General features: G+C 40.1%; 1 protein-coding gene across 3 annotated transcripts in view; it reads right to left on the bottom strand.

The window, feature by feature from the left end:
• LOC146981013 (protein unc-13 homolog B-like) overlaps positions 1-25,839 on the bottom strand; it is a 188,879-nt gene that overhangs the window by 31,452 nt on the left and 131,588 nt on the right. For 2 of the 3 annotated variants that reach the window (XM_085785933.1, XM_085785931.1), the window contains 9 exons: positions 23,761-23,911; positions 14,098-14,166; positions 13,459-13,548; positions 13,122-13,262; positions 10,949-11,220; positions 9,641-9,726; positions 6,752-6,878; positions 6,146-6,242; positions 1,003-1,146 (listed from right to left, as the gene is read on the bottom strand). In XM_085785933.1, the coding sequence (XP_085642059.1) occupies positions 1,003-1,146; positions 6,146-6,242; positions 6,752-6,878; positions 9,641-9,726; positions 10,949-11,220; positions 13,122-13,262; positions 13,459-13,548; positions 14,098-14,166; positions 23,761-23,911 (1,177 nt within the window). Of the gene's footprint in view, positions 1-1,002; positions 1,147-6,145; positions 6,243-6,751; positions 6,879-8,070; positions 8,113-9,453; positions 9,490-9,640; positions 9,727-10,948; positions 11,221-13,121; positions 13,263-13,458; positions 13,549-14,097; positions 14,167-23,760; positions 23,912-25,839 lie in introns of all 3 variants that reach the window. The other variant, XM_085785930.1, reaches the window with a different exon arrangement.

Below are 25,839 nucleotides of genomic sequence, written 5' to 3'. Positions count from 1 at the left end.
TGCAACTGAAGAAAACACATGCAAACACACAAATGTGCTGCAAATTTCAGAAAACAACTTAATTAACTTGACAGTTCATCCTCTGAAAAAAAAAAAAAAAACTCTTGGAGGTGACTTTGTTTGGTTTATTAAAACATCAATATCACATAACGATTCAGATACTAAATGTGCACTGTTAGCTTAGCATTAGCTGGGTCTGTCACTTTTGCATGTATTTTCTCAAGTTTGTTGTGCATTGAGCTCTCAGGGCCACCTACTTTTCTAGTTTCTGCTAGAAAACAAATGAGCAGCTCAGGGAATCATTTTTCTTGAATATCTTTTGTCAATGTTGTTTTTTTTTTTTGTATATTAACTACATTTTGGCGATAATATGCTTTGGCAAATTGTTTTGAAACTTTTGTCTCAATAAAGTTTTGAAACTAAATTATTAGTATGACAGCAGACAACAGAAAGATTATCATGAGTTTCCAATGTGATATGAAATATATTTTATTAGTTTCTCTCCAATGTACCCCCCAACCCACCAAAAAAAGGCTCTTTAATCTCGTTATTTTGCTGAGACCCCCCTAATGTCCCCTTGTGGCTCTGAAACTTTGAAAACTTTACTGAAATCATGAATCTTTGGTTAATCTACGTATGTTGCTGGGAGCAGTTTATATTCATACGACTCTAAACCGAGAACACAGCCCCAGTACATCTGTCTGAGAAGCTGGAACAAGCAAATATTTGACACTTTTTACTCGGAAAAAATACATCAATTATTAATGATGCTACTAAAAGACAAATAGTTTCTGCTCCGACTCTGTGGATTATGTAAAACTGGGGCACAGTTTCCATTCATCTCTGCAGTTTTGAGTCGAGAGAGGATTTATATATATTTACATTTTCACACTTGTGTAAAATTGTATGAACTGATGATTTAACTGAGCCATTTGTTCGTGTTTGTCCAGCAGGAGTTAAAAAAAGACCAAAAAAAACCTCATGTCTCAGTCACAGTCTCACCTTGGCGAAGCGTCTGTTGTAGCTGGCCACCACAGTCGGGTCGGGACAGTCGAGCTTCTTGATGATCTCGAAGCTCTGGTTGAGCTGCGTGAAGATGTCGACCACCGAGCTGGAGAACAGGGCGTGCTCGGACGTCTGCTGGAACTGCAGAGGGAAAAGACGAAAGAAAGAGCAAGAGAGAGAGAGAGGAGAGATGTTTCTAAAGTGAACTTCTATTTTCTGTCATCCTCCACTCTCCTGGTATCAGATGATAATAAATCGCACCGCTCTTATTCCCCTCCCCGGCCGCTGTGGCTGTAATCACTCCACTCTGACCATTACAATCATTATCACTCATTTGAACTGTTGCTGGCGAGGGGACGGAGGGACTAATCACATGTTCCTGCAGATGAATTCATCAGCTCAATGAATGACTCAGGTGGAGGTGGTGTAAACGAACGGCGACCCGAGGGTTAGCTTTGTAGTTAACAGAGCCGTGCCACAGATTTCCCACATGACCCCGTCCCCGAGTCCTGCTTGGTGGTGGACTCTGTGGTCACTAGTGTTGTTATAGCTTCAGAAAACCGACAGGAAATGGACCCACGGCTGGTTCTTAAAGAGCCAGAGGAGGTCGATAAGCACTTAACACATCCTCAATAAAATCATCTGTATGTGTAATGCACTCCTCATGAGCTCCCGTGAGTGAAGAGGAGAATATGTGGGAATGAAGAGTAAAGTATTAGATTATTCTCTAAAATCCAATATATACAAAAACAATTAATACTTTATCCTGCAGCTGTGAAGCGGTTGACGGAGTCGACTCGACTCTTCAGCTACGCTCACGTGGTTTATTCCTTATACAGTACAGTACGCTGCAGCATTTAACTAATGCAGCTCTTTAGTGGTTAGTGATGAGTGAGCGCTTCAGATATAAAAGCCTCCATTCCACCTCAGCATCCACCTGTGAGCTCTCAGAGAAGTTCATATCGTTGCTTTCCCGTTATTTAGCACAACTATACAGTCGGTGATGAACCAAGATGGAAAGGGTTAAAGAGGAACTATGTAAGTCCGGTCGCTTTTCCTCTGTGTTGCTAACCCTCCTCTCGGCCATGTGCATTTGTTTTCAACAAAGCCGGTGAGAAATCAATGCATGGAGCGGTGGACAACGTAATTTATCATCTACCATGTTACCATGTGTATATCTGTGTAGTCTTATCTGTCATAAACAAGAGATTACGGGTTACAGGGCGCGTTTGTGTGGCCGTGCAGCAGAGATGAGAGCTGGGACACCGGGTCAGAGGCTCTGATCTTACAAGCTTGGTTTTTCAGCCAAGAGACGCTATAGGTGGAAGGCAGAGAGCCTCCATTCTCCCTGGAACAAGTTACAAGTCATTGACTCAACACTATTACTCTGAAGCTGTTTAATTAAGGTAAAAATGTAGCAAAGTTGAGGTAAAAATCCTGCATAGTTCCTCTTTAACCTTGGTTAAAGAAGGAGTGTTTATCTGACATCTGTTTTATTTCTACATCTCCTGGGAGAAGCCTGAGAGAGGAGATGTAGAACTAAGACCAGTAATAAACCTTCTTATGAATCAACACTTCAGATAAAACACAGCTTCAGTGTTAGAGACATTTTCCTTCTTTAACATTGACAGATCGAACTTTAACAACATGATGCTTCAACTATTTTTCTCCTGCTCTCCTGTCATTGAGTTTATTTGAGACTAACTGTGATTGTACCTGTCACTCCTCCTGAACTGTGTTTACATCGACTTTAGCAATATGTGAGATTATGTGTTTTATAGCCCAAAGGGATCTAGATGTCTCTTCTGGTGGTGATAATAGTGTTGCTTTTCAGAAAACAACATACATTTATAAATCAATATCAACAAACACAGACAGACTGCAGCCCAACTGTGTGGTTTCATGATGTAAAATGCACGTAACCAGTGCATTCACAATATTACACATCAACTAAGTCTGTGATCCAAGGTCTGTTTTTGAGCTGCAGCTGCAAAATGAGTTAAAAAAAAGGACGAATTTATTGGACGCACAAGATAAGAGGTGGTGCAAAGAGAAGCAAGAATCACCACAACTGTGCATCAATCAATCAAAAATGCATAGCCACCATCCTAAATCTTGTCTGGTCTGACAACAGATGTTTTCAATGGATGAATTTGCTCAGGACACTGAAATTCATTCAAACCCTCCACACTGCAACATCTTCTAACATCTTTAGTTTTGATGGTCATGGCTAATATTAAAATGAATCCCACTGTGATAAATGTCAACATCCTTCCTGTTCTTATAAACAGTGACGCAGCGAAGACAATAGAGAACAGAGTGCACACAGGTGAAGCCATGTGGGAAAACCACAGAACCAGAACTATTCTGGCGTCACTTTGTTCAGGTCTGTGAACCACAAGTCTTTTCTGCAGAATAAAAAATCTGTTCTCAGGAAAAAAAAAAAAAAAAAACTCCCCAGAGGACGACGCAGCTCCCTGAGAATGAAGAGCAGCTTCGGGAGCAGCAAGAGGTCGAGAGACGACGCTTGTCCATCATCCCGTTAATCTTGAACCGACCGCTCACAGGCATAAACTCTGCCGCCCCCGAAACAAACCAAACGAACGCCGGCGTCCTGCAGAGAGTCAGCAAGCACAAAGGTCAGGAGCCTGAAGCTGTCCGTCATTCTGCTGCGGAGCTCCGTGTGTGTTGTTAAAGAAGAAGAAGAAAAAAAAAAAAGCTTCCCTGGTTTTTCTACGTCCGTTCGAATCTAGTTTCTCTGAACGTTCGGCAGCTGGAACTAACAACAAAAGGTCAGAGAGAAGCTGCTGCACGACACCAGGATCGGTCGGTTTCATGCAGGTTTGAGGAGAAATTCACATTTTAGCGTTTGCATTTCAGCTGTGTTAATTATCAGCACTGAAATCGCTTATAATGAACTGTTAATTAGGATTTTGTCAGACTTCCTGAATCTTTTATATCTGTGCTGCTGTGATATTTTTAGGACCTTTTCTCATGTCTCCTCTGTAATTTCCTCCTGGTTGTTGAGAAAATTGACCCGAATCCCAGTTCAAAATGGGTTTGCAGAAAAAAAAAAAAGAAGAAACTAAATGATATTCATTTATCATATTTAGTCAAGAGATTTGTGTAGTAATAGACCAGGCATAATCACAAACATAATGTCTCATCTGCGATAATTGAGCGGGCAGCGAATTGTTCATGTTTGCTTTAATTAAATCCAGTGTCTGCTGAGACGATTTCTCTTTTGTCCCCTGGAAATAAGGACTCAAAACAAACAACCCAAACACAAAATGTCTCCACTGGGGACAGACAGGAGCTTATTAACACAGTGTTTGGATTCATGTTTGAGGGTCTAACACTCAAACGCTGCCACTTCAAACCACTTTATTTATAATTATAACACAACATCTGTGTGCACCTGAGCTCATGTACTGTACGAGGCTTTAATGAGAGGGTGTGAAGTGTACAGAGGTTTATAACAGGTGTCAGACACGAGGTTTAGATACTGCTACAGGTGAAAAACTATTAAAAAAACAACTACAAGATGCAGCTTGAGTCTAAAATATAAATAACCTGTGACAAATTGTTAAAACTGCTGTGAACTGGAATAAGATACACTGTAAAGAAAAGCTGATCAAAACAGTGGAAATATTTAACCCTCCTGTTGTTGTCCTCCTGGGTCAAGGAAGGGAGGAAAGAAAGAAAGATGGAGGAAGGGAACAGATTGGATCAGGGAACTGGGAAGTAAGAAGCACGAAGGGAAAGAAGGGAGGAAGGAAGTGAAAAGGATGGTGGGGAGAAGGAACGGAGAAAGGAAGGAAGGAAAGAAAGATGGGCAAAGGGAACAGATTGGGTCAAGGAAGGAAAAAGAAGGAAGGATGGAGGGAAAGAAGGAAGGGAGGAAGGAAGGGAGGGAGAAAAGAAAGAAAGAAAGAAAGAAAGAAAGAAGGAAGGAAGGGGAATGATGGTGAGAAGAGGGGAGAAAGGAGGGAAAGAAGGATGGAGGAAGGGGGGAACAAAGAAAGGAAAGCAGTGGAGCAAGGAGGGAGGAAGGAGGGATGGAGAGACAGAAGGAAGGGAGGAAAGAAGGACCATGGAAACAGATTGGGTCAGTTTAACCCAGGAGGACAACAGAAGGGTTAATCAAATTAACTGAGTGGTAGTTAGGTATTTATTTTCCAATTAGTTTATTTTATTATATCAATTTTTTTTTTTTTGTTAAACTTTGAGATAAAAAAAAGCAAAGTAGGCCTACAATATCGCAAAGAGAATGAAATGACTGATTATGTTTGTGAAGGTAAGAAGCTTTGCAATAAAGTATAAAAAATAAAATAAAAAAAACTGCTGTGAACTATCATCATTGAACTATAATAAATATAATCGTGCTGCAGTAACGCTGTGGTTTAAGTTTAGGCACCATGATGATAAAATAAGCACTCTGTTCGTCGCCATGGTTACAGTAGTCAACATACAGCTGGGGATGGAGAGAGACTTGTGGTCACAGGACTTTTCTTGCAAATGAACCTGAATAAATCTGCATTGAATCACAGAGTGTGTTCATGTTTTCTTCAGCATCAGTGTGATTGATCAACGACACGGAAAACAGGAAGTCATAGTTAATTTAGGCTTTACTTTAGTTTTAACAGCGGCTGTGTTTGATACAATGCAAACAAGTAACAGCTCCAACATTTCATTTCCTGTTTACACTCGGGCAAATTATGGAAGACGCACGGCCAAACATTGGTGATTTTTTTTTATTTTTTTTTTTAGATTTGTTCGTGTCTCTGTTGTTAATAGTTTTGTGTGTCTTGGGGGTGCAGTGTGATAGGTTGCCTAGAAACACCAAGACAGATCATTTTCACCAAAATAATATAAAAAGGAGGGGGTTAGAGTTACAGGGTAAGAAAAACACAAAACAACAGTGGTTCATTTCATGGTTTAGACCACAGAGACGTTGCTGCTAGCGGACATTTTATAAACCTTTCTCCTGTATTATTGATTTGTTAAACGGTTTAAGTGAGGACCGATTAAAATCCTGGGTTCTTTAGGGAAGTGTCTGAGTCATGAGGAAGCACTGATTCATCCTGAGCTGAAAACTTTCTGCGTGGATCATGTTTTCTAACCTCGACGGCTCACTCACCCCTTCTCTCTTGTCTCTCTCCAGCGCCGCCTGCATGAACTCCATCGACACGTCCTCGTTCTCAGCCAGCCAGGCCAGGACGAACTGCAGGAACCACCTGCAACGACGGCAAGACACAGACAGGACTGTTACCGATCCTACAGTCTAGTTTTATTGTGAAATTTCCTTTCCTTTCCTTAATCAACAGATGATACGTCTCTCTGTGTTCTCAATATTATCATAATGAAACTCTCATCTATACTTCTGTTGACATTTGGTGAGGATAGCTGTGTTGTGTGTCTGTTGCTGTGAAATTGTAATGGTTAAAATGGAAATAATACTGAAGGTAAAAATATGAGTTAAAAGAAAGAGAAGTTAAAATGAAAAATGTTGTAATTCTTTTGTCTTTTGTTGTAGTTATTTTGTGTTTAAAATGTGTTATTTCCCCCTTATGTCTTTGAAAATTAGTAAGTTACATTTTGAAGCGTTCACTTGTTTTCTCTTTTCTCCTGTGAATACTAATGTCTAGAAAAACATCTGGCTAACACTCGTAGGAAGCAAATGTGGATTTGACCGAAGCGACTTTGTGAGAGAAAGTGTGTTCCTGTGTGTGTGTGTGTGTCTTACGCTGGGTACTCAGGCACAGCATCTTTCATGGTGGGCAGGTCCTGGACGTACTCGTTGTAAAGCCACTTCACCTTGAAGTGCAGGTTCATGTAGTCGGCGGTTTTACACAGCTTGTGTTTCTCATGTTCTGTGAAGATGACAACACACACATACACACACAGAAGTAAACACAAATACATGACAGCTGATAATCACACAGGGTTAACTTTCTTGTCTTTAACTATTTATATCTGCTCACATTTTCCTGCCCAACAACAACAACAACAACTCTGTAGAGAAAGAAGCAGATCATATCCAGTTTGGACTGGACACTCTCATCATCTTCCCTCCCAAGTTTTAATTACTTTCTAGGTGGCTGTGCATAAGATATTCAGGATAACAGATGGATGGATCAATAAAGAAACGAACAGAGCGATCTATCTTTAGTCTGTCCTTGTGAATTCACTGTATTGGACAATAATACTAAAAAGAAATGAGAGAGCTCAGATTGATGACATTAAATAAGATGCTATGAAAACAAGGAAAAATATAATATATATATATTAATAAATGGTTCATGGTGCGTTCATGGTCCCCTTTTATCTCTGATTTTGGTCTCCACCAGCTCCAAGAGGAAATATCTGTATATGCTCCAATATGTTGTGCAGCTGTTTCTCTGGCTGTGTCTATCTGCTGAGTGAGCAGTCTGGTGTTCAGTGGGTTTTTAGAGCTTTTCCACTGAAACCATCTTCCTGCTGTGACTAAAAAAAGAAATAAAGGCACCGAGAGAACTGGGAGAGTGAAACATGAAGGCAGAGCTGCAGGTCGAGAGCTGAACAATGAGCTGCAGATTCATTCCCTGTAGGTTCATCACTGTGAGCAGACATGGTTTTCATATTGTCATTTGATGCATTGTTATTATAAAAACATGGATTATAACCTCTTTAAAAACAGTGGTAAACATTAATTTTCTCATTTGCAAACTATAATGCTGTCCTACAGGTCAGACACTCGGAAACATGTGACTCATTCAAGATAATAGTTTCGTGCCACATAGCTCGAGTCTATCTATCTAGCCACTATCCTCGGGCCTTATTATGTTCATTTTGTGTCCATCGAAAATCAAATGAGGAACAAGTAAAGTTTTGTTTCACTATTTGCTGTCTCTTAATCTCCCACGCGGCGCCTGAAACAAAATTTACATTATTTGCGAGGAGACAAACAGACTAATTGGAGCTCATGTGAGTCCATGGTGCAAAATAACAAAAACAAAAAACCTGGGAAACCCTGCTGTGGATGACTAATTCAACATCATCATCATCACACACACACAGTCTTACCAGCATAGAAATCAATTCTGCGGATGCGAAACGTGGTGGGAGCTGAGATGGCAACAGAGTTATGAGAACAGGAAACAAGTGAGATGAGAAAAATATGAATGATAAAAACAATAAAAAGTGAATAAACTACTCTGGAAGACTAAGGGAAGACTAAATATAGAAAAACTGTGGCTAACACTTTAGAATTACACATTATTAATCATTAGTGAATCATTGTTAAACACTTATCAACACTAATTTGTCATTTATAAAGAATTATTCCTTCTTACATGCTAATTAGTAATTTATTGATACAGTTATGACTGTTTCATTTGAAACTTGATTTATAAACTCTACAATCTACAATAAAAACACTCATTGACCATTAGTAGTAATAGACGAATGGTCTGAATCATGTGCAAGATAAATGTTCATCTCAATACTTTGTTAATAACTTAATTGCACTTTATAATTGAGCTTATGAACCACTGACATCTCCAAAATAACTGGTTTGTAATTGATGAGTATGAAGATACAACCATTCAACACATTATAGATCAGCTCATTAATCCAAACTGTTTATAAATTGCACACTGATACAGTAAGTATCACAGTAGGAAGAATGGTTTATAAGTGATGAATTAAGTGTTGAACAGTGCTATTCTAATGTTTAACAGTGTGTAGTTATTATAAAGTGTTACCAAACCGACCAGCAGGTTTTCATTTTCTGACGTAAACAGACATTTTCACTATTACAGTAGCTACTCAAAAATCATCTAAAATCTAAGCTTGTTGTGGAGTCTAAAAGCTGAGTTCTGGACGCTTCGCTTCATTTTCTACACTTTCTACAGTCAGAAGCCAGAAAACTGAAACGATAAGCTGGAGTCTCCACCTCACAGGATAATGAGAGTATGAATCTACAATATGGAGGACGATATTAAAGAGGAGAAACTCACAAAAAAAACACCAGTTTCTTACAGAGTTATAAACTCTATCTGTTTTCACTGTGACTCTCTCACCGTAGTCCGTATTTATTCTCTGCACCTGATTAGACAACAGACTGTGAACGCACCAGTTTTTAAGTTGATGGCCTAAAGGAGAAGATTTATTCTCCTCCGACACCTGCTGCCTTTGAACAAGCCATTAAATCTCACGATTGCTGCAGCTGAGCCAACACACACACACACTGAAGAGGTCTGAAGATAAAGTGGGGTGGTGCTGAGAGAAGATCAAAACGTTTCTCTAGATTAAAAAAAAGGAAAAGATGCTCTATTGCTCCTTATCTAAACCATCTCATATGTGAACACGTCTGTTTTTTCCAGCTTCGACTCTCTAAACCTACTCCAACATGGACAAACAGCAGCTCCACTACACACTCATGTGACTGTATCATCGTCATCTCACCATTGTTCCAGCGGTAGTGATCGATTTTATCCAAAACTGGAAGAGACAATGTCAAAGTGAAGAAAGAAAGTTGATGGAGTGAAGAAACTGGGCGGCAGGGAAAGAGATGCATCACTGACTGAGCTGTCACTCACTTAAACACACACACTTCACAGACACACACACACACACACACACACAGTCTTACCCTCCAGGGCGTACTTCATGTCCTGAGCGAACAGCGCCCACATGACCTCGGCGCTGACTTTACCAACGTTGAGTTCCTGAGGAAATCTGAAGAGAGGAAGACACGTTCAGGGGTGAGAGACAGAGAGAGAGTTAGTGTTAGTTTCTCTGCTGGTGTGTATTAAAGCTGCATGTTGATGAGCTGCTTAATATTAATATATGGACGACTGATTGAGTTTGTGTGCGTTTCTGATCCGAAATATGAAAAAATGGAGGAAAAAAACATATGAAAATATGTTAATACTGATAATTGGTGCGTCAATAATGAATCTTCTAACTGTGTCAACAGCAGGAACGTCAATACACAAGGAGCAAATTACAGCAATATGTTTAAATAACGAGTTTTCTGTCCAAACATCCACTTTTCTTTTTTTCGGCATAATTTTCCCCCTGTGTAAACAAAACCACCTGAGAGGAGAGAGAAGAAAAGAAGATAACCAGATATTCAAAACAGAGACAAACATGGCTGCTTCAGACTTCTAGGTGATTTTTAAAATAGGTGAATCATAATTTCTTTTCTTTTTTTTCTCTCCAAGAAACTCTGAAAAGCAATTCATGTTCATTCATGTTTAAATAGTTATTTTCATCTGTGTTGCCCTTGAGAGGCGAGTGAAAAAAAAAGTTTTCTCTTCATCTTCCCAGAAAAAAACTTCTGCCTCTCATGGCTTGTTTACACAGACAAAAACACAAAAACCGATTGTTGGAAAAGAAAAGAAAAACGCCCAATCATTCAGAGTCAATCAATCAGAATCATTGTGTATAATTGCACATTAGGGCGGTTGTAGGCAAAAGAAAAACAAAATGTCCTGGTAAAGTTGCGCCGCCCCGTGTTCTTGCATTATACGGATATAGGCGGCTCTCAGATGGATCTAATTTCGTCGGAACGACTGATAATGACACCAAAGTTATCTGGGTGAGTAAATGATCGTATTCTATGCTAGAAATAAGGTCCAGATTGTAAAAAACAGTAATTATCCTTTAAATTTGAATGAATGTGGACGCTGTTGGAGTGTTTTCTTCTCCATATATCTCACTGCTAACTGATGGATTTCTACACGTCCTGTATTTGTGTGGCTGTGAAACTTCTCTCTCACTCTGTGGTTGTGATTTACAGTGACTTGAACACATCATAAATGGCCACATGTCACTTTACTGTAATATCCTCCTCAGTTATAAACTATATTATTCCCAGTGTTGGCCTCGACATGACTGAGAAACGACAATCTGCCAAATAAAAGGTGAAGGATGCAGAACGGAGCTCAGCACTGACTGGTTGATGATGGCTGTGTACGAGTTCTTGTCCTCCTCGATGATGGAGACGATGAGTGTGATGAGTTTGGGCCAGAAATCCAGATTCTGGATACTCGGGCCCTGCTCCTCCGGCTGGCTCTCTTTCTTCTCCTCTTCCTCCTCCTCCTCCTCCTCCTCCTCTTCTTCCTCCTCCTCTTCCTCTTCTTCTTCCTTATTGTCTCCTTCCTCTTCTCCTTCAGCCTTTTCCTTCTTCTTCTTCTTTGTCTTCTTCTTTTTCTTCTCAGGCTCGGGCTACGAGAAAGAGAGCAAGAGAGGAAAAAGAAAAGACAAAGATGAAACGATGTGAGAATTAAGTTGCCAGATGTCTTGAACTCACACAGAGAGAAAACTGCCCTGATGAAATAAGTGGCAACGCTGAACAAAAACAAGAGTTTCACATTTCACCGCTGTGAATTGAATGAATGATTTAACTGAATAATTTACAACAATGAATTACAATATTATTCTCTCGGATTTCATTCTCTAAATTCTCCATGTTTGTGTGAAAGGAGGAAACTTCTCTTCTCTTGATTTCAATGCAGAGTTAATTGTTAATTTATCCCAAACACAGACTGAATGGATAAGCTCAGACACAGTGACACATTCATCTTGGTTAAAAATATCTGGAGATAATTTTTCACCAGATGACAGCTGATTCATGTCGATGGTTAATTCATTCACATTACAGACATTTCCTCATTTGCACATCCAATCTTAACAGTCGGGTAACCATGGTAATTAGAACAAAAGCCTTTACTGATGAATAGCTGCTAAATCAACGATCCTTTACTAACTTAACGTACTGTAGTAAAAGGTAATTTCATAAGCTGCATAAAATCCCCAAATCTTCATCAACTCCAAACATTGTGTTAACTATTTTCAATAAAATATCACAGATGAAACATGTTCATTGACAGTCTGATGGTAAACTCTAACAATGTGCTGCAGTTTAATGACAACAGAAACAGACTACAACACCCCACCGCCCTGCTGTTAGCCAAGCAACTACTGCAACTACTAGCAGCTGTGGAGAAGTTAATTGGGTGTGGTGCAACTCACAAATGTGTTTGTTTTTGCCGATAAAGTTACAAAAATACCTCAGCAAGACTGAGCTGAGAAACGTAGAAATGGCTGCTAGAGGACAGCCATGAAAGTTGATAAGGTAAGGTAAGGTTTGGTAGGGTAAGGTAAGGTAAGGTAAGGTAAGGTAAGGTAAGGTTTGGTAAGGTAAGGTAAGGTAAGGTTAGGTTAGGTTAGGTGAAGTTAGAAACAACACACATTCTCCCCCTATCTGGCCAACGCTAGCATAGGATGTAGCGGGAGATCTAGGCAGGGCCGACGTAAGTTTGTCCCCAGGTAAGGTTTGGTAAGGTAAGGTAAAGTATGGTAAGGTAAGGCAAGGTAAGATAACATATAATAGCATCTTAACAAGACAGTAATACACAGTGATATTGGACATATCTCTACTAAAATGGCCATATTAAATAATTCTGCAACCACTCATAGATTCTCATACTGAGAACAGGACCGGTAGCCTAGAAATCTAGACGCACCCTAACGGCAGCAAATATATTTGCTCCGTGGGTAAGTTCACCAATCACAGCGCTCTATCTGTTTAGAGAGTCGTTGGGCGGGCTTAACACGATGACGACATACATTTTAATTGGCTTGTCAGGCTAACGTCATCCTGCTCTTTGCTCTGATTAGTCGTAGCGCTACCCTATTGTGTGCAGAGGCAGTTTGAAAGACAGCCTTCATCCCCCTGGATTGAGCCGAGGTCTACCAGCCGTTGCCAGACTATATATTTTAATGATATAGTCTGGCTTGTCAGGCTACAGGACCGGAGTTTCTGACTCCAACAACATCAGAACTTCTGGTTTCCACCAACAGTAAATGGTTGAATCTGTTTCACCCTGTCGAGCTGTTTCCTGCTTGTTAGTACAACTTGACCTTGACTGTTCTTGACTATCTGGCTTTTCTGCAGCACTGTCCGACCTCAACATATTTGTGTTCGCCCATAATAAGGTAGATTGTGAAAATGGGAATCAATACATATTACATTATTAAATTCCCACGGTGTGAAAACAACATTACGAGATAGGCTACTGTACTGTATGTAGGAGATCAGGATGTGTTGATGCTTAGCTACTCACCGGCTGGACGGCGGACTGGAATTGACGGTTGAAGAGCTCCAGACAGTTGTTGAAGATGTACTCGTAGGTGGAGTTCAGGCAGGCCTTGACACAGTCCCGCACCACATTGGCAGCTCTGGGAGGACTCGGCAGCTCCAGGACCTTCACGAGAACAGGAGAGAGAAAACCAGTCAGATATAACTCAAACAGAATTACAGACTTCCAATCCATGCATACTGATTTTTCTATCAAAATCTGAAGGCTATAACATTTCTCTAAATTATCAGAAACAAAATCCCCACAAAGATCTCAGACTATGAGGATATATAGTTATCTGGTGCTCATATTCTGTTTTTACCTTCATTCTGAAGAAGGTAATGCTGGTGAGAAGATCCACCGTTGACTTGAGGTCACTGAGGCGAGGCTTGCTGCTGGCTGGGAAGTTATTCTATAATACACACACACACACACACACATATTTTCTGAACATTTTAGCTGACCATCTGTTTCTTTGGACAGCAAAACACATCTTCCAGTTTTTATATCTCTGAGAGTACATTCTATCTTCAGTGAATTTCTTTTTTTCAGTCATAGTGGCTGTTTTCCTTTTTAATATTCATCATATCCAGCTTCTGGTTCACTCAGCCTTTTAATTTATCATTGCACAACACATTACAAGCAAACAGTGGTAATGAATGCAAAAGTCGGCAGAACATCATCCAGACAAAAAGCATATGAAAAACCTGCTGTGACGCACAAATAAACTTAAGAGACAGAAAAATAAACAACATCTGAGCAGCAGATTTTATGAAGAGTAATGAAAACACAAAACATTTCCTGGTTAGGGACAGAAGATGAGTTAATACTGACTGCCTATAATCAGATTTATATACCCAGCTTGTCCCTTGTTGTGTGCACGAATGAGGTCAAACTCAAATGTCACCGAGTCTGAATGTGTTGAGGAAAAGAATAAGAGCAGCTGAAAGTGGAGACTCACCCTGTACATGGAGAGATCTATACGCAGCGAGTTGTGCAGCTGATCCAGGAGCTTCACAAAACGATCTCTCTGTTGGAAAGAGCAAAGAAGAGATGTAGCTCAGATTTGTTCAGACAGTGGGGAAGACGCAGACATGAGCAATTTGCAGCAGCTTGTGTGTGTTTGAATGTGTCTGTGTAAATGATGGGTACCACAGCAGCACCGTGGGGAAGAAGAGAGGAAAGTCTGAGCAGAGAAAAAGAAATGTTTTGTCTAAGTCATAAACGACAACTGAGACTATTTTTTCTACAGGGTATAAAAAAGTAAAATGTAAAACCATTTGTTCTACATGAGAAAACTCAAGATGGGAAAATGTTTTTATGTGTTCGACAAACAGAAACGACTGGCAGCATCGCTTGGTACACAGTACCACAAGGCAAACCTGGCAGATGAGGAATAATTTGTTAACATACAACAAACACTTAACTGACCCAAACACAATACACACAAATAAAGACACACAGGATTTACTTGGGTTTAGTCCAGGACTTTCACACACAGTTTCTCCCAGAGTCAACAACCAAGACATCACTTCTGTCCTGACTGAGCTGTGGAAAATGTTTCCCTAACTTCATATAGTATAAAGCACAGTGTAAAAGTTTATTGATTGGCTGTAAATTATCAGGATACATGTCAATATAAAGGGGGTGTGACATCAGCATAGTTGTGAAAATCTCTGCTGTGGCTCCTGATGATGTTTCCAAGTCACAGTATGTTAAGGTTAAAAAGTGTTGGGCCTAAAATTGAACCCTGAGGAACGCCACAATTGAAAGTATAGTTTTTTTGTTGAAGATTCATCAAATTTTTTACAAAGACTAAGATTAAGAAGAATCTATTGCATCCCTCTTCTGTTGCTCACCCTGAGGTTTCTCCAATTTTTTCCCTGTTAAAAGGGTTTTCTATGGGGTTTTCCCTCAGTCGATGTGAGGGTCTAAGGGCAGAGGATGTTGTTATGATGCCATGTAAAGCCCTTTGAGACAAACTGTTTGTAAAAATGGGCTATACAAATAAAATTGCCTTGCCTTGCCTAAGATCAGAGGCCAATCAGACTGGAAAATCTGTGTTAAAGAATCAAACACTTGGGCTGAGTAGATCTTTAACATCCATACTGCACCTGAGGGTGAGTGTTCATAAAATTAATAATCTGATTTTTGTTTCTGTTATTCCATCTTCACGGTTTTATTGTACATGCCTCCTTTTTGTTTTTTACTGTGCAAAGATTGTTTGTAAAAATAGTTTCTGAACATCTTTAATGTGCCCTGGATTTTTGTGTTTGAGGCCATTCTGTGCATTTTCATTGTACAAATTGCTCCTCGACAATATAAAATATACAACACATATCAAACAGTGTAAACATGCACAACTGATGAACAGGAAATGATGCATTCAAGCACCCCATGTCGAAGACAATAGATGCAGGATGTGCATATTTAGCATCACGCTGAATACAGCTGTCACAGTGGTACGTTCAGTATCAACGAGCCAGATGGCGCTGCTAACGGTGCTTATTCGTCTTTATTAGAAGAAGCTAACAAGCTAAATCACATCACATCGCTGCACACAGTTTGTTTGGCTTCACTTTAAATTGATACAGCAGTTGTTGTTGTCTGTGGTACAATAATGTGCACTTAATGTATTATTAAAATACATTGGGCTTTTCAGTGTTACAGGTAAACAAAGGGGTTGCCAAATGAACAAGGACTTAAAAACTAAACCTTTAATTGCACAAATCTTCTTCTTCCTTTGGACTGATTTGAGTATTTACTTCTACAGTATACTCCTGGACTCACTGGGAACAATTTGTGCCTCACTTGAAGTCATTGAGACACATGGACAGGAGGAACCAGGGACCGAGCCATGCTATGTTCAGCAGCCAACCAGCTCTACCATCCGGGCTAAAAACAGTAGCGGTATCCCCATTGCTGTTTATCCACTATTTCCCTTCATATGCCTTGGCATCACATGTTTATTTACATGCCATGCCAATAGAGCAGCCTGAGCCTGGAGTAGTGGGAGTCACGACATGGCAGACAAACTGAGGGGATGAAATGAGTTTTGTCTGACAAAGAAAATGAGGGAGGTAGAAAGAGAAGCAGGACTTCCAACATACTCACAAAAAAACAATGCAAAAACACATTTATCCAACAGCTAATGACACTCACAGTTATGGAGTTTGTTTGGAGATGGGTTTTTCTCCTCTTTAGAAAAGTAGCCTGTCGTGGTCACACAGCAATTAGCTGGAGCATTGTTAGTTTACTGGAAAGGGTTTCCCTTTGTTTTCATCTCTGCATGAAGGCATGAACAACAGCCAACATTAACTGGCACTAAGCACTAATATAAATAGCCAGATTCTAATCAACCTCCTGAAAGCGTCTTTCAACTCTTGTTGTGTATGAGAGTGTGTGTGTGTGTGTGTGTGTGTGTGTGGTTGTGTCCCATGGCGGCAGGGCCAGTGCAAACACTTTAATTATGTAAGAGAAAGCAGAGGCACAGTGTATTTTAGCTTTATTAGTCTCATACTCACAAACTTCACAGACAAAAGCCTCAACTCGCTTATAAAGATTCAGGCTGTTATTTTCTATACATCCTCTGTTAATAAACATAATAAATGCATGTCACTAAGTTTTGTCTGCATCTGATATCTGTGTTTCATTCAAAGCTTTATTATTAACAACTATAAAACACATCAATGAGTCACTTTGTTGTACTGAGTGACATATTCCTTTATTCATTTTGCTTTGTCAGTATTGGCCTGATATTGATTCCCTAGAAGCGTCCTTTTTATGTTGGCTTTTTTTATGTGCTCATCATTTTTTTTAGCAACAGCATGGATCTATGGATGGTGATATCTGTCAGCTGATCAGTCCACCACTCCAGATGAAAGCTGACGTTTGCAGGCAGAAACAAGTATGGAAACATGCAAAGAAGAAGCAGCAGCACAATGGACATCCAAGGCAGATTTTAGGAGATGAAGACTAAACCTAATCACATCATATATGTGATTTCTGACTACATATACAGTATGTAAGAGCACCTCTAACACATCCAGGTAGTTCTCCTTCTCCAACACATTTTAACACCTGAAAAACATCAGCCAGATGTTTGACTCAAAGTTCTGCAAAGCTGCTAGCATTACTGCAGACTATTGCTGATCCATGAATCTTAACATTATTTCAAAAGGAACCAGAAAGAGAAGTCAGAAAGTATAAATGTCGACTAAACCACCGTCAAACTGGTGGATTTTTGTTGAATTTAAAAATCTACAATACCCCCAGTTGTACCCTTTAAACTAATCCTTAGACCTGTATCTACTCTAAGATGAAATCTAAACCCTTAAACAAAAGGAGAAACTGTCCTGACTTTCTAAAGCTGTCCTCACTGAAACACAGCAACACACACACACGGTTTGACCTAAAAAAAAAAGAGAAAAAGCCTGAGACAAGGACAAGAGCTCAGTTTTGACCTTTAGAAAATAACACACTGCCACTTCGTCCTTCCCTAAAGCAAAACCATCCTCATCGTCTGCCACCGCACACAAACACACACACTCACACACGCACACACACAGTAAATTAAAAACTGTGATTGGCTTCATTCCCCTTGTTACCAGCTCTGCACTCACTTGGTTACTTCCTCTCCACATCCTGGAGCTCACGAATGGCTGCTGCCATGACACAATGTGACAATAACACATTTGGCATATGTTCCCATTCATACAATGGGTGATAAATTTCTCTTTAAACAGGGATTAATTAATTAAAAAAGAGCCCGAAGCCTTCATGTAACAATTACCTAAAGTAGCCTGAAGACAAAAAGGGAGGGAAAAGCAAAGATCATTTGGAGCTTAACTTTCCTGGATCAGAGCCATCAGGTACATTTTTCTTGGAGCGACCCTGTGGGAGCTGCTCTATCTCAGCTTTCATCACCATTACATGATCCTACAGTATAGCACAGGCCCTTTCTTTGTATTTTGAGGGTTACTTTTTTCATTTGTACTGACAACGCACACCTCCAGAGTGTTTGATCTGCCACATCCAACGATTGGGACATTACTTGATTAGTCATTGTCTGTCAGCTGAAGCCAAACGTCAAAAACAGCAGGTGTAGTGTAGGTGTGACTGGTCTCATCGAATTTTCTCTTTTCTCTTTGTTTTTCAAAGAAACGCTGACGACGGAGCGAGGCTGAGAAGCCACCGTGGCTGGTTTTCCCTCACGGAAGAGAATCAGATTCACCACGAGCTAATAAAAAAAACGTATCTTCAACAAGCTGCTGCTGATGTCGAATTATGTCGGGATGAAACAGAATGTGTTGGTTTTGTTCCTGGAGGAACTGTCACCCAAAGCACCAAACACTTAAATAACTTAGGAGCTAAAGAAGTTGTAGAAACTGTAGGAATAATTTGGCTGCAGGACAAGTTGTCAGATCTCCTGCGATGTGCCCGATGAGTAAAATTTTGATGAAAATCACTGACTTCAGATACGTGAAAGAAACAAGTGCTGTTATTATCATAAAAAGGAAAAACTGAGATGGTTAAATAAGTCCGTGGATGTGATCTGATGTGTCAACAACTGTAGAAACATTGTTAATTTTTCTTTTTTATAATTCATAATACAAACAGTATATACTCTTCCATATATATATTTTTTGTACATAAAAGTATAGTGTCTATTTTTATATTTTATCTTTTACTCTTGCTTCTTTTATTGCTGCTGTACTGAGTGAAACTTCCCACCTGTTGGATAATTAAAGTCTCTTATCTTATTGTTTATCAGTAGCTGTTGATTTAAGTGGAAATGTCACTAAAAACACAAGGACTGCAAACTGACAGAAATCCATTTAAACCTATAATAATCACATCTTGCTGCAAAATTTGTTTGACATATTCTGTACTGTTTTCTTTCCCTTGAAGACAGTTTGCAGTTTTAAATGTTTATCTACTGCTGAAGACTCTGGTGGTAAAACAAGCAATCAACTGTAAGTTAACAAGTTCAATTCCACCTCCATTTCCCCTATAATGAATAGTAATACCGTCATTTTTTACTTTCTGCTCAGTCCTGTTGCACATCACTTCCTCATAATGACAAAATGTTGTATTGTCATTTCCTGCAGAGTGAATCCACAGAAATGGAAGGAAACTGTGGATATTGAAACACATTTCCAGCAGAAAACATGACGTCTGATGCTGATGCAGATGTAAATCTCACCTCCTTAAATTCTTTATAACAAATAACCCTGAGCTACTTAGTCGTTAGTGCTGTTGCATCTCTTCTCAGACACATTCAGGCACAAAGTCACAAAAGTAAATAGACTCGGATGAGAAAGCAGAACAGACGCCAGTGATGAAAGCGCTGCTTCAGAAAGAGCTAAACTCTGGCATTATCACACATTTTACCCTCAGCATCTTCATCAGTTTAATCCATGACTCTTTAGATTTAATCTTGCTCCGCTCTAACGAATACACTAAGTAAAAAGCAGGGATTGCTCACGACCTGGGAACAATTACCAACAATTATTATCTTTTGTTCCCTCATGTCTCTGATAAAAAAGTGTGTACTGTAGTAATACTAATAAAACACACACTGTACATGCTCAATAACTATTCCCTGGGAAAAGTCATTTATGGAGAAAAAAAACTAAACAAAACAACAAAAACAGATCTAGTTAATAATGTTTGTTCTCATCAGTGAGATGCTGCTATGTCTGTTTGTCTTCAGCACACACACACACACACACACACACACACACACACACACACACACACACACACACACACACACACACACACAAATGCAAACAGTCCACAGGCGAACAAACACACCCACACACCTGTGCAACAACAACAGGTGCTCACACTGTCAGCCGGTGATTTCAGAGCTGAGTTATGGAGAGAAGAGAAGACGGAATAACAGATCGATACGACTGAGGAGACGAGAGCGAAGGACGAAGGAAATGAAGTCGTAGGATTTTAGGAAACCCACTTATCGCCATGGCAGCAGGTGCATTGAAATCAGTTTGGTCCAATATTTAAACAAAACCAAACCAAAAACAAACGAACGAAAGCAACAAAGAATGAAAAAAAAACACAGAAAAAAAATGTGTGTGTATTTCAGGATCTGTCTGAGAGGAATCACAGCGGGAGCAGTCAAAAAAAAAGAAAAAACCCAGACAAATGAAAAGAAACGAGCGACAGGCAGAAGTGTGAGTAGTGAGGCAGATGGCATCAACAAAACAACCTGGATTTCAGTAAAAAATAAAAATAAGGAAGGACCAACAAGATTTGTGTTTTTTTTCTATGACAAATGAAGAACAGGTAAACCAAATATTATGGGATTAATTAATGGGATAAAACACGATGTCCCTCATAGCTGACAGTAAATAGAAATGTATTATGTCCTTTATGTTTACAAGAATTAAAAAAAAAAAACTGATGCTGGTTCATCTTTACTTCCTACAGTTTGATGGACATCTAGATCAATATGGTCTGATGTGGAAATACCAAAGGTGAATTCATAATGATGCAATAAATCCTGACTCAACGTGATTCAGTCGACTGAATCGACTCAGCTCTAATTTGATATTCACTGGATTTACAAATCTAAAGGTCTAAGATCACTCTTGTGGAAGTGAAACTGGTCTCTTGGCCCATTGCCATGATCCCTATAGTTGTAGCAGTAGGTTGTTACCTTTAATTGTCGGTGCAAGATACTTTTAGAACGGCGGAGCAGAGCCGCGAGCTGCTCAGAGCTACGCTACAGAGACTAATGGGATTTCTTGGTTTCCCTCATTAAATACACAGTCCAACAACTCCAAAACGCTCTGGTGGACAAGTTGTGACCTGCACATTCACCACGCTACGAGATAATAACAGAACGTTACTAGACAGAGTTGTTTAGAGGTAAATTCAGAGACTGCTTTCCGGAAAACTGCCCCCGACGGGAACGCACATCAGCGGTTTTGCATGAATTTACCTCTAAAACAACTCGTACTGTTCGGTTATTATCTCATAGTGTGGTGAATGTGCAGGTCACAACTTGTCCACCAGAGCGTTTTGGAGTTGTTGGATTGTGTATTTGATGAGTTTGATGAGGGAAACCAAGAAATCCCATTAGCCTTCGTAGCGTAGCTCTGAGCAGCTCACGGATATAGTTAGAAATAAATAGTCGTCATCTACAAATTAGCTGTAGAGACCTAAAACTATGTTCTGCACCAGGTTGCAAACGCGTTTATTTCTGCTGTAGAGTTTCAACATGAGAGTCTTTGAGCATTGACTCAGAGTTTGAGTCAGACTCTAGTGGTCATTAGAGGAACTGCAGTTTTTTCAGCACTTTCATTTTCCAGCTCCTGGACTCTTGGGTGAAAAGTCTCAGACTTTAGTGAAACTTATTGGATCCCACTGTGTTCAGTTTAGGATCATTCATTTTTATTTATGGAGTCAACACGTTACCTCCTAGTCTAGTTATTCATTTATTTAGTGTGGGTTTCTCCAAACTGGGGTGAATGATATTTCATACATTTATTCATTCATTAAATTATGCTGATTCATCCATTAATTACTGTGAGGCCATTTCAGTGTCGCAGACATTCTCCATCATCAACTGGGGAAAGAAAGAAAAAACAAAACAAAACAACGGGCTCCATCAGTGAAACTTAACAACCTCTCCAGCAGCAGCAGCAGCAGCAGCAGCTTCTTCTTATTACCAAGCCGACCACCCAGAAACAGACCCTCACACTGTTGTAGCTCACAGTGAGAGCAGGTCTGTCTGTCTGCGTCCCCCTGACCCATTAAAGCAGGAACATGCTGCCTGCAGTCGCTCGTACATCACTGGAGTGTAACCAGACTGAAGTCGACACCATTGGCGAAGATCCCAGGAGTCATTAAGCTCGGCCTCTAGCTGTCATTGCCCTTCCCCACTCCCCCCCACCCACCAACCCACCCACCCCCTGCTCCAACCTGCAGGGCTGAATTTGGGCCACCACAAAGTTCACAGTCACCCCCAAAGGTCTCACTGTGATAAGACATTACCTTTTAATGAGGAAGATTATTAGCAGCATGATTGCGGCGGCCGTTTCTGTGAGAAACAGCTTGTTCAGAGCATAAAGCTTCAAATACTACAGACAACCGTGGGCCGGCGTCTGAGGGAAGACGACGTGACACCTACATAAAGTCAAACGGTGGCTCTAAGGCTAATTCAAACATCTCTCACCTTTACAAGATGAAATTTCACTCCTCCACGCCTCCACCTGCACTTTTGTAGACTTTCTTTTTTTAGAGAGTATGGCTGGTAGAGAATATCAATTCTTTAAATCAGTGTTTTACATTACATTACAGTGATTAAATGACCGATTAATCTCATTCTGGTGACCGTTGATTGGCAGCTGAATCTCAAAATGACCTCAATATGATAACTGGGGTTTTAAATTGGGTCAAAATTTGACCCATTTTCAAATATTATTTATAACAGACATGATATTTCACCTTATTGCCTGAAAATACCATGGATGGTTCCTTATCACACGTACAGTAGGAAATGTAATTAATGCTCACGATTTTCACTTAATTTGGGGGTTTTATCCAAATTTACAGCAACTGTGGTCTTCACTTCACCATAATGGGCCGATATGGTGACCATAAAAGTCTAGAAGAAACTGTAAAAGTTGTGCTAAGTGGTTGGAAAGAGGCAATAATTTGAATTGTGAGGACAAACGTTTCATGGTTGATGGGACGACAATGCAGACAATGCAAAGCTTAATAATGTTGTTAGTCTGAAATGTGCTGGAAAGACAAACAAATAAAAAAGTAAACACATCATCCACCAAGAATATGGGGTGGACAAGAGATCCTCTCCGCACAATCACATGTCAGCGTGATTGTTTTGATTTGCAATTATGGTGAAAATATCGTCCATGAATGCATCACGCCCCAGCTTTCATCAGAGGCAGCAGTGCACATACTGTAGAGTGGATAAAATAAGTATTTGACTCCTGTTTTCCCTTATTTCACTTGATCAAATGTTAATTAATTTATAATCTATATATGATATTATTTCTGGATTTCTGTTAAAACTTGCGATAAAAGGAGCAGGGGATCAAATACTTTTTTCCCCAATGCATGGTAGTGCGAGAGACTGAATGATGCAGTGAATCAAAGAAACAGGCAGAAAGAGTTCAGCTATAAATAAGTGCATAAGACATCTATATTTAGCTAATTAGACAATATGCAGCACAATGCAAAACATACAGTATGTTTAACACTAGCTGCTAGCTTTAACGTCATTGGACTCGAAGATTGATTGATTGATTGAGTTTAGGTAGTTTTTGAACTTTATATAATTCAACTTTCAACCTCAGCATTGTGTTTTTTTTCATTCAGCTATGAAAGAGTTGAGGTGTACTGTGGATGTGGTGTGGTTTTATATCATTTATATCCTGTTCATGGCAATAAAAGTTTGTTTTCAAGTCAAATCACCTGTTAATGCTTAGTTTCTGACGGCTGACATCGCCTGAAAGCTGCGTCTGCACTGCATCACCACTGTCTCATCAAGTCAACAGTTTGATTGTCAGACTCTTCTGGAAAAGCTGGTGTTTATCTGTGTTGACTGTGTTTAGTTGTGATTGTCACTTACCCCAAAGTTGGAGGCTGCGAATCTGGCCGGAGCAGAGACGTTGGTGGAGGCGGTGGGGTGGGCGTAGAAGGCATTGATGTTGGCCAGCAGGGTGCTCATCACTGCCGGCACCCCCGACAGCATGTACTTAGATGACAGGCAGGAGAAATGGCTGAGGAGGCAGAGAGAGGAGGAAGAGGAGGAGGAGGAGGAGGAAGAGGAGGTTTAGAGAGAGGGAGGAGATATGAGGAATCGAGGTGGATAGAAGGTTTAAAAGGGAGGATGAATATGGAGAGAGATAATGAGACAGTGGAGATATCGGGGTCCAGAAAAGGCGTAAAGAGCAGACCAGAGAGAGATCAGGAGGATGTAAATTACAGAAAACAAAGGGGATGGATGGAGAGGAGGAAAGAGGAAATAGAAAAGAAAGAAACAAAAAGAAATTAACTAAAAGCTGCAGAATAACAGAGTACAGCCATTTTTCTCCATCTGTCCTGAGCTAATATTACAAACAACATTAGAACATATTAGATAATAGTTATTAAACTTGACGTGTTTCAATCTGCTCTGAGATGCCGTGACTTGTGTGCACTCACATTGTGTTGCAAGTGAGACACAAGCTGCATCATCGGTGTCTGTGTTGACAGCTGTATTGATTAAAAGCCGTAGTGACAGGCTGGCAGCTGTTTTGGCATTTGGAGACGCCCACAAGTCCTGAATGTATTCCCTCACATTAATATCATTTAGGAGCAGCTCATGATCATGAGACACGCGTGATGGAGAAGAAGAGAAGACGTCTCGAGCTCAGTCCGTGCTCTGACAACGTCCACCATACACCACAACCACCGAACCAATCCATTATGTCAACACCACAATAAGCAGTTTAGTTAAGTATGAGGCTATTAAATTGCATTATGGGAAGTGTAGGATCAGGCATGTTCTAATTTTGACATGTTTTGATTTTGACCCTTCTTTAATGTCTTCGTCCCCTTCCTCCAAACTTCTCATATTCACACACAAGGGCAATTTAGAGTCGCCAATCAACCTCCAGTACTGTGCATGGTAGGTTGACTCTAGTTTAAAAGCATATATTTATATATGTATTGTACATATATATATATAAATATATTCCTTTCTCATTGCTTTGTTCTTCATGAAAGGCTGCTGCTGTGAATGGTAAATGAGATAATTGTCTGGCTTTTGGTTGGGCTGTGTTCCTAATGCTGTCTTTGTTGAGTTTTGTGCGTGTTTACAACACATCTATAATCATGAGACAGAACAGAATAGTTTTGTAGGTGTCTGGATTGTTTTTGTTTGTGCTATGGCTGTTTTTTGTTTGATGTATGTACTTAGTTGTTGTTATGAACTTAAAAAATAGTAAAAAATAGAATCTGAAAAAAAAAAACCTACTGTGCATCGTTTTGAACTGCGGGAGGAAGCCAGAGAACATGTGTACTGTACATTTTATCTAAGCAGGGACTGTGCAAGTAGCAGATTAAGCTGGTTTAAAACCAGGAGACATGCACTGTACCAAGTTTTAACAACATTGCTACAGTACTGTAGTTAGTTACCGCTGCAAGTTGGTGGAGCACAAACACCGGGTCATATAATTATACAAAGATTATCATCCGCTGTATCTCTCCCCACCTAATTCACAAATATGTGCAAAATTACTGCAATAATATACAATTAAAATGTGCGTTAAAGCAGATAACAGCGGCACGGCCGTTTCGGCTAATGCTGTGTTCAAGGCAGGCTTTTGAAACCGTAAGTTACAGCTTCAAGTCACAACTACGACTTGGTAGCGTTCCAGGTAACCCGTAGCTCGTGTTTTTACCGTCCTGTTGTCTGTGAAAGTTCCCTATAACGGCCACTCGTAACTTCCGACCCGTGAACTCGTACCAGATCGAACTGGTATGACTTCACAGGAAGGAAAAACACAAAGTACGAGTTTCCTTGAACGCACCATGAGTTAGCAGCCCCCGCCCTTGTCAGGCATCAATTGGTCCTCGTGCTACGTCACCACATTCACGCGCATCCCTTGGCTGCACACACAGCCCTTCATGCCGTTCTCTCCCCTCATTGGATAACACTTGTATC

This window comes from Trachurus japonicus, chromosome 9 (assembly GCF_045865225.1).
Source record: "Trachurus japonicus isolate A0001 chromosome 9, Traja_1.0".
Lineage (NCBI taxonomy): Eukaryota > Metazoa > Chordata > Actinopteri > Carangiformes > Carangidae > Trachurus > Trachurus japonicus.
Note: the sequence above shows the minus strand (reverse complement) of the source record. Positions and strands in the feature narration are given on the sequence as shown.